Below are 15,443 nucleotides of genomic sequence, written 5' to 3'. Positions count from 1 at the left end.
TTTGACATTTTATGCATCTCTAATAAAAAGGGTCTAGTTGCAATTATGTTAGAGAGTTTGGACCAAGTTTTAATTGAGATTTTAGAAACTGCAGGGAGATTTCAGCAATATACTTTTTTTTTTTTTAAACAAAACACATCCCAACACCCATATCAACAGGATGGGGCATCACACATCTCACCTTGAGACTAAGACCAATAATAACAATCTATTATTATTGGTGGTGTCAAGTAACGTTAGGGAGTGTGTTGGAATATATTTTACAGGTGATTTAGATATAACAGAATTCGCTAAATGCTTTAGCTGTAAAACCAATAATGTTATCATTGGTCCCATACACCGCTGCACGAGTAAAGCGTTCAGCTAATCTACACATTGTTTCTCTGAACCTATAAGAGCTTTTTTAAGTCCAAAAGAATATTCCTTTTATATATTTTGTGAAGAAAATAATAAAATACCTTTACTATCCTTGCATTATCGTAAGTTTCTCCGTGGCAATAGCATTTTCCTCTTTTTCTTCGTTTAAGTTTCAGACTCGGGAGCGAAAAACCGCCATTTTCACCGAGTTGCAGAGGTGAAATTGAATTCTCGAACAAGGAAGCAATCGGTTCTCATGGCACTACAGGTCTCGTTTTGGCCTCCATCTCTGCGTTCTCCGACGATGCCTTCGTGGTCTTTGGGTCGGCCTGCTTTGGTACCCGATCATCTGCGTTGTGTCGGAGATCGGTCATCAAGGATGACAAGGGGCTTGGCCAAGAATTACGATAAGAGGAAAGGGATTAGGATTTCTGTGAGGTCGGGCTTGGACATAGCGGGTCCAGTCGTCGGGCAGGTGACTGAGGTCGACAAGGATTCGTTCTGGCCTCTTGTTAAAGCCGCCGGAGATAAGGTGGTTGTTCTCGATATGTATACTCAATGGTAAATCTCTTTCTTTGGGTTAATTTGATTAGAATTTTGTGAATGAAGATGTTAGTTTTGAGTTCACTGGTTTGGTTTTTGGAGAATTTATTGATGAGAATTGAGAGGATCTGAGCCACTAGAAATTCATGGCACAATTGGGAAGAGGCCATATTGGGCTTCTTGCTAATCGCCTAAATATCTATCTTTTGGTTAATCGCTCAGAAATTATAAATGTTCAAGTTGGTTCAGTTCCAGTTCTTGGTTTCCTGAGAGTTTATTCATGGGAATCAAGAGAATCTTGAGCAAATAGATATTCACATATCGCAAATGGGTAGTAATTTGTTCTTTTTCTTCATTGATTACCTTCTATTTCTTGGTTTATGACTTGTAGTCTTTTACTATTTTACTTTTCTCTGTCCATTAGGACTTTATAATTGGAAATGAGCTCTAAGATTTGAGAAATACATTCTTTAAGTGGCTGCGTAAGAAGATCCTTAGACAGCCTTCCTAGATGCTTGTTCTTGTAGGCAGAATAATAACACAATTGTGCATGTGTAAAGTGCATGATCACTGGATTTCAGAAGTTTCTTATGTACAAAACTTCTGTGGCTTATCCGGTTTGGAAGTTTCCATGCTTTTTGTAACTCATTCTGGTGGTTGGGATCAAGAAACTCATGGTTTCTAAATGATTGTATGCTTGCTTTTAATACTTTTCTTCTTTTTTCCTTTATCAAAGTATGGAACAATATACTGCATTTGAGTTGATGGATAAGTTCATTCTCTTTAGGGTGTTACTCTGCACCTAAACTTGTAGACAAACCTATTTACATAGGTAATAAATGTATATTTGCAAAAATGTATCAATGAATATCTAGACTGTGTTTGATAATTAACAGAAACTAATTTTACTGCAATGATGCCAAATACCTTTATATCCAAAATCAGATAGCAAGGGAATGATACTGAACAACACTAGGCTGACCTTACTAATGTATAACAAATATAAATATTACAATTCCATCCTAGGACCAAGGCATCCCCACAACAGGTTTTCCTGCATGCTCCCTGATTTTGTTAGACTCTGCAAGGTGATTGGACGATCTAGGTACCCACCTGAACAAGCAATTCAGGCTGTTACCAAATATCTTTGTCTACTACCTCCGAGTCCATTTGGAGGTTGCAGACCAGCTGAAATGTTTCAAGAAATTTTCACAACTGAATTGTTTATGACTAGGCTTTTCTGTTGGGCTTGTAAATAGAAAAATATACTTGTTAATGAGGTTATACCTTTTGTTATAGGATTGGGGTATATGTAAATGAAGGCTGGACATGCAAGGTCCAAGGTGCCATCCAGCGGATTGGTAAGATCTCCTGCTGGTCGTAGCAGAGACTTGAGATTGAATCCTGCCTACACCTGGGTTGGGGATGGGCTACCCTCCACGCATTTGTGTAGCCCTTCTAAAAGAAATCAAAAGAAAATTAAGGCTGGACATGTAAATAATGACATATATGTTAATGAAAGTCAACTTTTTATTTTTTTTTCTAAGCATAACACATAATATCCAAATACTTGTGTATGCCTAAAGTACTAGTGTTAGACATGATGTATACTCAATGGAACATCAAGTACTGCATACCTAGGTGACTATGTACCCATGGTGAACTTATATGAAAGTTTGCTTTTTTAGCTTGTTTTATCTAGCTTTGTTATGGTTAGCTTGTTTGCCTAGTTGAATGGCACTCTAGCAACTAGCAACCATTAAAAATGATATAAAATGAACAAGTTAAACATTAAAAGTAGTATGTAAGCAACATTGAATACTTTGTGAAAAAATTATAGGGTGTAGCCTTATTCTATTAGTGGGAGGAGATGTAAATAGAACACCTAAGCATTTATATTTGTTGTATACTTGTATATCAAAGAATGGAGAAAAAAACAAAGACATGAAAACCCCCTATTATGTTGAATTTGGAAAAGATATACACGTGTATGTGTGTGTGTGATAGAACATCTATGCATTTATGTTTCTTGTATATCAAAGAATGGAGAAAAAAACAAAGGCATGAAGACCCTGCTATGTTGAATTTGACAAAGATATACAAGTGTATGTGTGTGTTAATTGTAGAGAAAAACTACAATAGTGGTTGTTATAGTTGGAAAGATGGAGAGGAGTAATTATGAAAAAAAGGAAAATAAACAAATGAAAGTGTTAACAGTACTTGTACTTAGAGCTGCATGGGATTTTTTGTCATTGTACTCTTTTCTATTTTATTAGTTGGGCCACCTTAATATAAATAGAAGAGCTGGTGTCGCTTTTGACTCCCAAACTTTTGTTTCTCTCTCTCTCTTCCCTCTTTCCTCTCTTCTATTGATTTCTTCCGAGAGAACATGGTATCAGAGCGGAAATCTTGAGTCTGAAAATAGTTCGATCAAGGATTCCTTGTTTCTTCCCGCTGTTTTTTTTTTTTTTTTCAGATCAAATACAGGATACACTCATCGATTGGTTTGAGGGGATCAGCTTAGTTTTTCTCTCTTCTCTTGGTCGTGTGCCAAGATATAACCTGTAATGTGGTGATGGTGATTACATGCAGTGAAGGTGTTTGAGGTGTCTTCGCATCCCTTATGTGGATCGTGTGATCCTTGTGTATTCAGTAGTGATCATGTGATCCTTCTGTGGATTCCTTGTATTTTCCTGATGTTTTTTTCCCAAATTGAATAAGGATACTCACATCGACTGGTTTGAGGCGATTGACTTAGTTTTTCTCTGGTCTTCTCTTGGTCATGCAATGAAGGTGCCAGAGGGTGTTCCCATCCCTTATGTGGATGGTGTGATCCTTGTGTATTTAGTAGCGATCGTGTGTCCTAGTGGAGGGGTGTCTGATATTTGTGGGGCCTATCCAGAGTCCAGACCTATCCAGATCTGTTTTTTTATCAGTCTTTTTTTTTTTTTTATATTCTATCTTTTCGAACAGTGTTCCAGTGCCTGGTGTTATATGTGGACTGTAGTGAATACCAATTATTAGTGCTTTTTGTGTGAGACTGAGAGGTCTGGTGATTGTTATTCCCCCTATTGTTTTCTGTGGCTGATTGGTAACAACAGTCCTATTTACCATGGCGTCAGAGGATTCAACCAGTTTTGGTGTGACCGCTAGCAATGGTGGAAGTGAATGGGGGTTTGATATGAACTTCTCAATGGCTGTTAATCCCCTAGATGGATTTAACTACCTAGAGTGGTTGAAGGGAATTAAATACATAACTGCAAGAGGAAAGATATGCTACATCAATGGAAAAATTAAGGACCTAAAGTGTGGGAGTGCAAGACGAGATAAATGGAACCAAGAAATAGTATGGTGATGGCATGGCTTTTAGTTTCCATGCTTCCACAAGTGAGGAAAAATTTTATGTGGGCAGACAGAACTTATGAAATTTGGGAGCAAGTTAAATCTACATATTCTGAGCAAAGGCATTATGCAAAAATCTACCAGTTGTAATCTTCGACCTGTAGATAGGGGTAGAGGAGTCTCTTAGTTGACTATTTAGATTTGACCTCTATTTGTGGGAGTTGGATCACTATTGTTTTTTCCATAAACGAGTAAAATTTCATTAATCCAGCAAATAAGAGTTACAGTTAACCCAAGGAAAGGCACGAGATGCGGCCCTTCCTTTAAGATTAGTTATAGAATTATAAATTCAAATAAAATTACAAGGTAGCCCAAAATAAAGAAGCCCGAGAAACCCCCTGTTTTGTAAGTGAATCAGCCATTGAATTTGCTGATCTGCCTACCCACTGAACTCTAATTGTCAGATTCCTTGTTAGCCAATTAACCTTTTTAAGGAGATCTCTATAGCCCCAGATCACAGAATCCGGATCTTGCAACCAACCCACAATCACCTGGGAGTCCCCTTCAATAAGAAAATGCACTATTCCCAGCTGGTTTGCAAGCTAGATTCCTTGTACAGCGGCACATAGTTCAGCCTTTAAAGAGTCTTCCAAACCCACAGGACCTGAGTACAAAGACATAATTCTACTGTCTTTGTTTCTTAGCACCCCTATGCCCGAATGTCCAAGGTTACCTCAGCTATTCCAATCAAAGTTCAGCTTAATGAACTCCTTCCTAGGTGGCATCCATTCTACCGCGTATCTGTTTTTCCTAGTAGAAGTATTAGCCACTGCTAACCAGCTCCTCCATAGGTCATCGAAGGAGTAGGTAAAAGAGGTTTTAAGTTTTCAGCCACTAAATTTGCCCTTGTCATAATACAATCTTTAACTTCCGAAGAGCTTCTTTCTTTTTCACAAAAAATTCTGGTGTTCCTTTCTTCCCAATTAGTCCATAAAAAATTTGCTCTGATGCACTTCCACTTAATTCTCCCTCTCTTTGTGTGCCATTCAAATGTAGACGGACTAAACAACGAGCTAATATTAGATGGCAAGTAACACCTACACTCAAACAACACAAAAATCCAAAGGAACAAGAGATCAGTAAGTGGTAATAATCCTCATTCTAAGCTTTACAAAGAACACACCAATTTGGTCTCCTCTTTTGCAAGTTTTTGGAGGTATTAATCTTACCATAGTAAACTTCCCAACAAAAAACAGCAATCTTTGGGGGAACGGGTCTAGTCCAAAATTCTTTAACTAGGATAACTCGGGGTGCAAGAGAGGAACAAAGGGATTTGAAAGAGGAGGAGCAAGTAAAGAAGCCTTTTGAATTAGGGGTTCAAATTCTTGTGTCAGGTTTGAGGGGATTCAGATAAACAGACTTAAGTGAGAACAACAGTTCTGAAATATAAGCACATTCATCATCACATAACCCTCTTCAGAAACCAAAATCCCAATTAAGGCTAAAGGAGAAATTGGGGAGGAAATAAAACTAGAAACCGACTCTTTCTTATAAAGGGAAAGAGAGTAAAGAGAGGGAAAAAGGTCTTTAAGAGGTTGGATGCCCACCCAAATGTCTTCCCCAAAAAGAATATTATTTCTAGAATTGACATCATACATGACCAGATTGAGGAATTGGGGAAGGATCCCATGTATAGCCTTCTAGGGTGTTGCAAGAGTTGCTTGTTGAGATATCTCAACATCCCAATCATTCTACAAACAGCCATGGATCAGTATTTGAATATGGATTGGAAATGTGATCAGGATGCCAAGGCTTACAAGTCTCTAGTTTCTTAGCAATGGGTTTTTGCCTTCCTTTTGGGGTTGAATCTTATGTATGAGTCTATTAGGTGTAGCTTTTGGGAGACAAAGATCTTCCTTTAGTCCAAGAAGCACATGCCTTAGTGCAGCCAGGAGAAAGAAGGAGAAATGGGATGAATATAAGGGGGGGCTAGTTGCTTTGGTAGTTAGGGGAGGTGCAAATGCAAGTGGTGAAAGTAACCTTAAGAAGGTGATTTCCAAAAGAAGGTGGATGGCAAAGATGAACTTTGGTGTACTCATTGGCGGTCTAGGCACATTAGGGACACTTGTTGGGATCTCCATTGGAGGCCTAAGTGGGCTCAAGAATTAAGTAAGAAATCAGCACTAAAACAAAACAAAAAGCCTAGCTAGTAGGCTCAAAAGAAGTATAATTCAGAAAATCTGGCCTTTCAGGGGCACCGGACTTTAGATTCCATTATGAACCAAGAGTGTCCTCTTGGTTCTGATCCCAAGGAAGACATCATCAATTCATTCCATGACTATCTAGAGTTGTATGGTAGGGCACTTAGATGGCACTACTCCCTCGACTCCTTTTGCGTCTACATTAGGTAACTCTACCACAACCTTCCATGCATCCTTTCATACTTCAAAATCCCCCTAGATAATTGATTCTGGAGATTTGATCACATGACGATTAAGTTCAATTTATTTTAGTCCTAGTTGATGGCTCATTCTCCTCCATAGCTAGTCAAGGAATCATCTCTCTCCCCTTTGGCCTTGCCCTTTCTAATGTATATCATGTTCCTAAATTTCCCAAAAACTTGTTTTTCATTAGTAACATTACAAATTCATTGAATTCTTAAGTAACTTTTTTTTTTCGTTCTTCTTGTGTGATACAAGATTTGACCTCGGGGAAGATGATTGATAGAGGTAGTATGGTTGGTGGTCTCTATGTGTTGGAGAATAAATCTGGTCTTGCATCCACAGAGTTACGAGTCAGTCCAGTAAGAATTAGGTTTGTTTATGGCATAGTCGTGTTGGTCATTTGTCTTTGGTGTCATTGAAAATTTTGTTTCTAGAATTTTTCTTTAAGTCAATGTCCATGTCTGAATTGAAATGCCAAACTTGTCAGTTGAGCAAATATTGTAGAAATCTTTTTCCTTCAAGAAATAATAAAGCTGAATTTCTTTTCATATTGTTTGTTTTGATGTTTGGGGCCTTGTTACTTTACCTTTCTAGACTAGCTATAAGTACCTTGTTACGCTTATTGATGATCATTCCAGATATGCATGGGTGTATCCAATGCAATCAAGAGATGATTGTTAGAATACGAGGCCCCACATCAACTCTTGTTTCCCAAGGCTTGTTCTTTGTTTCTATGCATGTTTTTGGTTCTTGTTGTTTTGTTCACAACTTATCTCCTTTTCATGGTAAACTTGACCTTGTGTTTTCCTAGGTTACCCTTCTCAAAATGATTATTGGTGCTTTGATCTTGTCTCTAGAAAATATTATGTATCTATGGATATGTCCTTTGAGAGTGAACCCTTTTTTCTATTTCTCCTTAGGGGGAGGGTAGGGTTGAAGAGAAACATGTCAAGTTCAATTTCCTCCTCTTCCTAATCCTCCTCCATTATGTATGTTTCTTTGTTGTTGGAAGGACCAATCGAGTTCAAAAGTCGTAAAGCAACTTGAATCTATACCACCATTATCATCGGAATCTCCAAGGGCTGATCCTTCCCAACTAGGTACCGTTATTCCTATTGATATGTCTGATCCCATTGATATAGATACTTCTACTATTGATGATCTTGACATGCCTATTGCTAAGAGAAAGGGTGTCAGATCTTGTACCACTAAGTATCCCATTTCCCATTTTGTTTCTTGTGAGAACATCTCGCATTTTTTCTGTGCCTTTGTTTCTTCCATTGACAGTGTTCCTATCCCTAAAAATGTGGCAGAGGCTTTGTCAATACCTAATGGACAGATGCAATGAAGAAAGAAATAAGTACTTTACATAAAAATGGTACATGGGAGTTGGTGGACCTTCTTGAAGGAAAAAAAAAACTTGTAGGATGCAAGTGGGTATTTATAGTGAAACATATGGTTGATGGCACAATGGAAAGGTATAAAGCCCATTTGGTGGCAAAGGGGTTTACACAGGTGTATGGAGTGGATTATGTAGAGACATTTGCCCTAGTTGCCAAGATAAACTCCATCAGAGTCCTCTTATTAGTAACCAATTTTGATTGGAACCTTCACTAGTTAGATATGAAGAATGCCTTTTTTGAGCAGTGGCCTAGAAGAAGAGGTATATATGGCTCAACCTCTTGGTTTCTGTGCTAAAGGCAGTGAGTAGAAAGTGTCAAACTGAAGAAATCCTTGTATGGCCTAAAACAATCACCAAGGGCTTGATTCAACAGTTTCCATCTAGTTGTGCAGTAGACTAGTTTTAAGCAATGTCAGTCTGACCATATACTATTTGTAAAGGTGGTGGAAGATGAAATTACAACTTTGGTAGTGTATGTTGATGACATAATAGTCACTGGAGATTGGACAAGTGAAATTCAAAAGCTGAAGAAATTTTTAGCCACTCAGTTTGAGGTGAATGATCTAGGTCCCTTGAGGTACTTCCTTGGAATTGAAGTTGCCCACTCATAAAAAGGGATCTTTATTGCTCAAAGGAAATACATCCTAGATCTATTATAGGACATAGGTAAACTAGGAGTAAAGTCAGTTAATTCTCCCATTAATCCAAATCACAAGTTAGGTAGCTGTCATTAGAGAAACTATAAAGGATGTGAAACAGTTTTAAAGACTTGTGGGAAGGATTTTGTATTTGTCTATGACCAAACCTGGCATTGTGTATGCCGTGGGTGTCCTTGGTCAGTTCATGCATGCATGATGCGCCTAAGGCTACCCACATGGAGGCTGTTGAGAGAATTCTCAAGTATCATAAGAAGTTTTCAAGGGTTGGTTTATTATTCCTAAAGCATGGGAATTTAAAGGTGGAAGTGTATGCAGATGCTAATTGGGTCGGGTCAATAGATGATAGGAATCTACTAGTGGATATTGCACCTTCATGGGAGGAGAACTTGTCACATGGAGAAGTAAGAAACAAAGTGTCGTGGCTAGGTCCAGTGTTGAAGCAGAATACAAAGCTATGTCTCATGGAGTTGTTGAAATATTGTGGATAAAGAACCTATTGAATGAATTGGGATTTGCCGTTGATAGTCCTATGTCATTCTAAGTTTCAATCTGCTTATAACCTAATGATGCAGATATTAAAGCGGGGAGAATGTCTAGAGAAATAAATCAGTATTTCCATTCCTAAACCAATTTCAGAATTTCTGGGTGATAGAATGTTGGTATTATTTCAGTTATAAGTGTTGAAGAACAGGGTTCTGTTCTTTAAGATTTCTTTTCTATTTCAAAATTACCATTTATGGAAAACTTTTGAAGTTACTATTTATAATAATCCTCATATTAGTATTTTTAGTAAACTTGCGGTTTACTGTTTTTATTATTTCTGGTCTATTAAATTTGGTCTTAGTGGGATCAGTAATGACTTATTAGAGTTGTTTGGGGAATTAGAGTCCTTATTGGAGTGTCCCTTTGGATTACCTATGGATTTGTCTTTCAATTAGACATTGATTTGGGTCAGTTTCCTAGTCCGAGTTGGAGTCTGTAAAAGAAGATCTGAGCTCGTAAGTTGAGTCTATAAATATAGTCATCATAATTGGAATTGCAGAAGAGTTGATTTGAAGAAACAAAATTTGGTTTAGTGAATTCTGGTTTTAATTTTCTCCTTTTTTCCATCCCTCTCACATATTTCTTCTTATAAACAATCCGTTTATTAGCTCTTTACCCAACAGCATGAGTTCTCTCTTTGTAAGTTTTTGTTCATTCTTTGTGGATGGAAAGCATTCTATTTGATTTCCCATGGCTCTGAAATCTGTATCACATTTCTGTTCACTGGCAGATCTGTTTCTACAACATTGGTGTAAATGAAATGAGCTTCCTACCCCTGCCTGAAGAGAGCAGGGAAGCTTAAAGTATAAGAAAACAAGACTTTGATACAAATGAATTAAGATCCGCAACCACACCTCAAGAGAAAGTGAAAAATTACTGAGTGATTGTACTTATTGATTTTAAATTTCTCTTTTCTCTGATGTTTTGTGACTCCTTGTCATCAAGAAGATGTACTCTTCTTTTTTTATCAATAAAATTTCTTTTTTTATTTTATCTTCAAAAAAAAAAGAGAAAAAGAAACCCTTCTTATCCATGAAATGTTGATGATTTTGATGATAGGTTCCAATTGTGGCTTTCAAACCTGTTTCTTGTTTGCCTAACTTATCAAGGGGTGTAGAGAAACAATAATAAGAGTATAGGTGTAGAAAAAACCTGTTTTTTTGTAATTCTTGAGATCATTGTTAAGATATTAATAAAAGAAGTGTGGGCTGTCTGGTCACTCTAACTAGTTCTCCCAAAACTCTCTTCTCTCATCTTTTCCTTATTCTTCTTGTTTTCATCTTTCTTCTTTGGTTCTAAAGAAACCAGTACCAGATAAATAAGTTGGTATCAAAGCAGGGAAGAATCATTGTAATAGCAGCAGAAGGTGATGTTCATAATTGTTGATATCACCAACTGCACAGGTGATGTCAGCAGCTGTACAGCCAATGTTCGGTAGGCTGAGAAAATCCCAGATCTTGATAGATTAGGTTTTAGAAGAATTTTGCTGATACTTTGGTGTTGATTGGAGTTTATCTTGATTTTTTTTTCTTTTTACATTTTTCAATAGAAAACAAATAATTTCTTAAAAAGTGCATATCTAAGTATACTATACAGATAGATGAAAGCTTTTTCCTTGAAAGGATTGGAAGATCTTGGTTTGGATCTTTTTTGGTAATGGTATGAAGTGATCTCATAATTTTCTAAGACTTCAAATATTTTGGAAATTTTTTAGAAATATTTTCTACCAGACTTGGTTTTTCCGTTTTTAATGGTGTTTGAAGGCTGCAATCATTGGGGAATATGCTTGAACGTATACCAGCATGTGTTAGGTGCCTAAATCTCCCTTCTGGACTTGTGTTAGATTTATACCAAGAAAAAGACTTGTGTTAGATCATCCAATTTCTCTCAGGTGGCTTGGACCACCTGAGAGCAATCCTACAGTGCAAAATTGTAAATATATGAACTCCTAATACTGCAGAATCTCTTAAAAAAAGAGAAAAAGAAGGGGTAAACTGCTATTTTATTTAATGAAAGACAGGGAAGTTAGAGAGAGAGAGAGTAGAAAAACAAAAGAAAAAGAAACCTCTTTATCCTTCTTTCTTGTTCAATCATTAATAAAATGGCATATGCGGTATATGTACTATATAATAGAAAGTATTAGAACACATATTAGTAAGATGTAGTTATAGACTCATAGTAATCATACTATAACAAGCACCCACCTTGTGATGTTTGTCACCTAGGTGGGCACCTTGTTTAAATCAAGGTGTTCAAGTGAGGCACCCAACCAAGTGTGCCTAGTCGCCTAAGTGATACCTTGACAATTATGGATGATTATTAAAGCTGATGAAATAAGAGTGGGCTGACTGGTCAGTCTAACTTAATCTCCCAAAACTCTATTTCTTTTGTACCTTCTCTCTTCTCCCTTCTTTTTCCCTTCTTGCTTTCTTCTTTTGATTCTAAACAAACCAGATTACAAGTAGGGGATTATTAGAAAATGTCAAAGAAGCAACTCATCATCTTTATGAGGCTCTTTGGTCTTCAAGCATGAACATTGTGCACATGTTTTGTCATATTTTGGAACATAAACAAATTCAACAAAAGGAATTGTTAGTATTTGTTGAATGGCAGTGTAAGTGCAATTTTGCCATTTTTCATGGAATCTTTCTTTAAATATGGAATTACTGAGAAATGAGAATTGCTTACCGATGATTTTATGATTAGGCATCACAAGAACAGCGAACATATCTGAACCTTAAATTTTGCATTAGCTGAGAAAGAACTGGGGAACATTTTGATGGTGATATATTTCTTACTCTTCATGTTTATGATGGATAGAGGTTTCACGCTCCACTGCTTATTTCACATCAGAAAGTGGTATTTGTCTATCACATCAGAAAGGGGTGTTTTATATAAAATTTTCCTTTAAGCCAAAGTGGTATTTGTCTATCACATAAGACAACAGATGCACTATTCCATTTTATCCATCTTGCTTTAATTCCATGGACAACATCCTCCTCAATCTCTCCTTTGTTATGAATCATTGAACCAAGGTAACAAAAGAAGTCACATTTTGTTCTCTCTTGGTCTTTAATCCTAAGTGCACCCTGGTTTGCACTCCTATTATTATTGAAGTTATATTACACATATTCTGTTTTAGTTTGCTTATTTTAAAATCTCTAGTTTCTAATGCAATTATTATAAATCTAGCTTTGCACGGTTAATCCTTCACTAGTTTCATCAATTAATATTATGCCATCTATGACTAGTGCAAATAAATGAGGACCAAGTGCTAAACCATGGTGAAGACCCATTGTGACAATAAAATCTAATCTCTATCCCACAGGGGTTTCCAACATTGATTTTTGCACCCTTATAGTTAATGAGTTCTACATACCTATTAGGGACATTTTTTCAAAACCCACCATATTATTTCTTTAGAGACTCTCTATCATATCCCTTTTCTAGATCAATGAAAACCATATTAAGACCTCTCTTCTCTCTATACTTTTCTATTAATCATCTCAAAAGGAAGATGGCATTTATGGTTTATCTTTCTAGAATAAACCTAAGTTAATTCTCTGAGATACTTGTTCCATATCGTAACTTTTGTTCAATTATTCTTCCAAAGTTTCATAATGTGAATTATGAGTTTAATTCCATGATAATTATTACAACTTTGTATATCACCTTTGTTCTTCAACATAAACACCATACTGTTCTTCTCTGTTCATCATGCATCATCTCTTTCCTTCATTATCTTAATAAAGTAGTTTAGATAGACATAATAAACCTACCTCCTATATCTGTACTTTGGTTTCCATGATACAAATATTATGCTTTTATGACACACTATTTTGTTATTTTATTTTACATGACTGAATTTTGTATTTTCTTGTGTTTGGGATGCATATTCTTGTAAGGTGTGGTCCTTGTAAGGTGATGGCTCCAAAATTTCAAGAGCTCTCAGAGAAGCATCTTGATGTTGTCTTTATGAAGCTTGATTGCAACCAAGAAAACAGGGTATGTAGATGCTAATATAAATCTCTCTCTCTCTCTCTCATGTCATAGAATTGTTTGTTATTGTTTAATGCTTACAGCCATTAGCAAAGGAATTGGGGATAAGAGTGGTGCCTACATTCAAAATCCTGAAGGACGGAAAAGTTATAAAAGAAGTAACGGGGGCTAAATTTGATGATCTAGTTGCTGCAATTGAAAGTGTTAAATCTAGTTGATGTTACTGTGGATTTTTTTCTTTTCTTTTTTTTATCTGTTTTCTTTTCTATCAATTGTTTATAAGGCAAGGAATGTATCCACATCTTAGTTGACAGTTTTAATAATAATATTTTTCACATACCATGCAACTAGTTGATGTTACTACGGATACATGGTTTCTATGGAAGTGTTTTTTAGTCATTTTCATCATTAATAGTAATTATCATTAAATATTTTGTTTAATGTGATGAATATGTAATATTAAAGACATGATCAAATTTTTATGTTTTTTATACTTTTATTTTATTATTTAATTTATGACATTTTTGATTGATTTGTTTAACTGAGAGGGAAATGTAGTTTTGGTTGATTTGAAGAACATTGTTTTTTTTTTTATCAATGTGTTATATCTAAATATTAAAATATCGACATGATATGCCCGTATCGGTCTTATCGTATCGGTATCGGATTGCACGGATATGGGATACGCTACGATTGCAGGTGTATCTTGCCAGTCATGCATATCGGTCCGATTTGTCACTGTATCGGTGTATCATATAGTATCGGCTGATACGTGCCGATACAGAAGCATATCAACCACAGTTTCACTAAATGACACAACACCTCACTTTAAAAAAGAAAAGCACGTGACTCGAAGTCTCAAACCTAGGTTGGTCAATACCAAATCGCACATGCACCTTTAATCACCACAAAGCCATTTCTTTTTTCATGTTAATAAATGTAATAAATTAACTTTTATTAAAATTAATGTTTACATGCAAACAAAAAAAAAAACATAGATTTATTTTCAACAACTCTAATTGCAAATTAAAAAGAACAATACTCAAAATTAGTATTTTATAAATCAACAGAACAAATAATTTATACAATCCACATATATATCAAGAAATGAATTTTAATTTCAAAATTTTATACTAATAAAATATTAAAAATAAAATAATTATTTTTTAAAAGAGTAATAGTAGAATAATTATTTTAATACTTAAATTTTATAAATTTGCACATGATATATAGCTTAAAATTTTTAAAAATTATTAATTAATATTTTAATTTGCACTAAATAATAATGCATTTATTACTTACAAAAATAAAAATATTGTTTACAAAGTATTTGAAAATATAATATAAATTGAATCTACTAAATCCATTAACCTACATTTTATATAAAAATAATTTTTAATTTTAAAATTTTATAAAAATTAAAAATACTAATAATGGAATAATTATTTTAGTAATTAAAATTTATGAATTTTCATATTATATGCATCTTCAAAATTTTAATAGATTTGATATATTTTAAGTTAAGATTACATATTTTTATAAGTTATTAATTGATATTTTAATTTACATTTTATAAAAACATATTTATTGTTCACAAAAATATAAATATTTTTTATCAAACTTTTGAGAATTAATTTTTAGTTGATTTTTTTTGTTAATGTTAAAAATAAAATAGAAAAAATTGATATAATAATTCAAATATAATAGTTGCATATGTTTTATGCCTTACACTTTAATAGATAATAAAATAATATTGGCTTTTTGCATGTATTAATTTGTAAAATTCTATATAATATATGCCTTGGGCTCTTGATTGATGCATTATTAATAAAATTATATAATATTTACATGTCATGCTATATTAGTTATAATATATTTCTTCATATATATCATTTAAATATACAATTCCTATGTATTTATGCATTATTTATAGTTATTTTGACATTAAACTTATTGCTATTAATATATTTATGAAATTTGTATGCATTTTCTTAGCGTATCCAAGTGTTTCCATATTTTTTAGTTCGTATCAATGCGTTTCCTAAGCATATCCGTATCCAAATTGTACGATACGATACCCGATACCAATACTTTAATCCTTGGTTATATCCTATTGTCAAATTGATTGGTTAGATCAGTAGATCCATCACTTAT

General features: G+C 34.8%; 1 protein-coding gene across 1 annotated transcript; it reads left to right on the top strand.

The window, feature by feature from the left end:
• Window positions 1–219: 219 nt before the first annotated feature.
• LOC148865429 (thioredoxin F-type, chloroplastic-like) lies at window positions 220–13,636 on the top strand. The gene is made up of 3 exons (XM_088981146.1): window positions 220–918; window positions 13,196–13,295; window positions 13,373–13,636. Exons 1-3 carry the CDS (start codon window positions 614–616, stop codon window positions 13,505–13,507), a joined length of 540 nt encoding a protein of 179 aa, XP_088837272.1. The 5' UTR covers window positions 220–613; the 3' UTR covers window positions 13,508–13,636.
• Window positions 13,637–15,443: the final 1,807 nt, after the last annotated feature.

This window comes from Nelumbo lutea, chromosome 3 (genome assembly GCF_056320005.1).
Source record: "Nelumbo lutea isolate HS-2025 chromosome 3, American lotus-T2T, whole genome shotgun sequence".
NCBI lineage: Eukaryota > Viridiplantae > Streptophyta > Magnoliopsida > Proteales > Nelumbonaceae > Nelumbo > Nelumbo lutea.
This window is presented reverse-complemented; position numbering and strand designations above follow the sequence as displayed.

What these genes read in the sequence shown, in the direction of transcription:
- LOC148865429 (XM_088981146.1), top strand. Translation starts at nt 614, where the DNA reads ATGGCACTACAGGTCTCGTTTTGGCCTCCATCTCTGCGTTCTCCGACG. An exon ending in CTCGATATGTATACTCAATG is followed by an intron (nt 919 to 13,195) that starts GTAAATCTCTTT and finishes TATTCTTGTAAG; the next exon opens with GTGTGGTCCTTGTAAGGTGA. An exon ending in ATTGCAACCAAGAAAACAGG is followed by an intron (nt 13,296 to 13,372) that starts GTATGTAGATGC and finishes TAATGCTTACAG; the next exon opens with CCATTAGCAAAGGAATTGGG.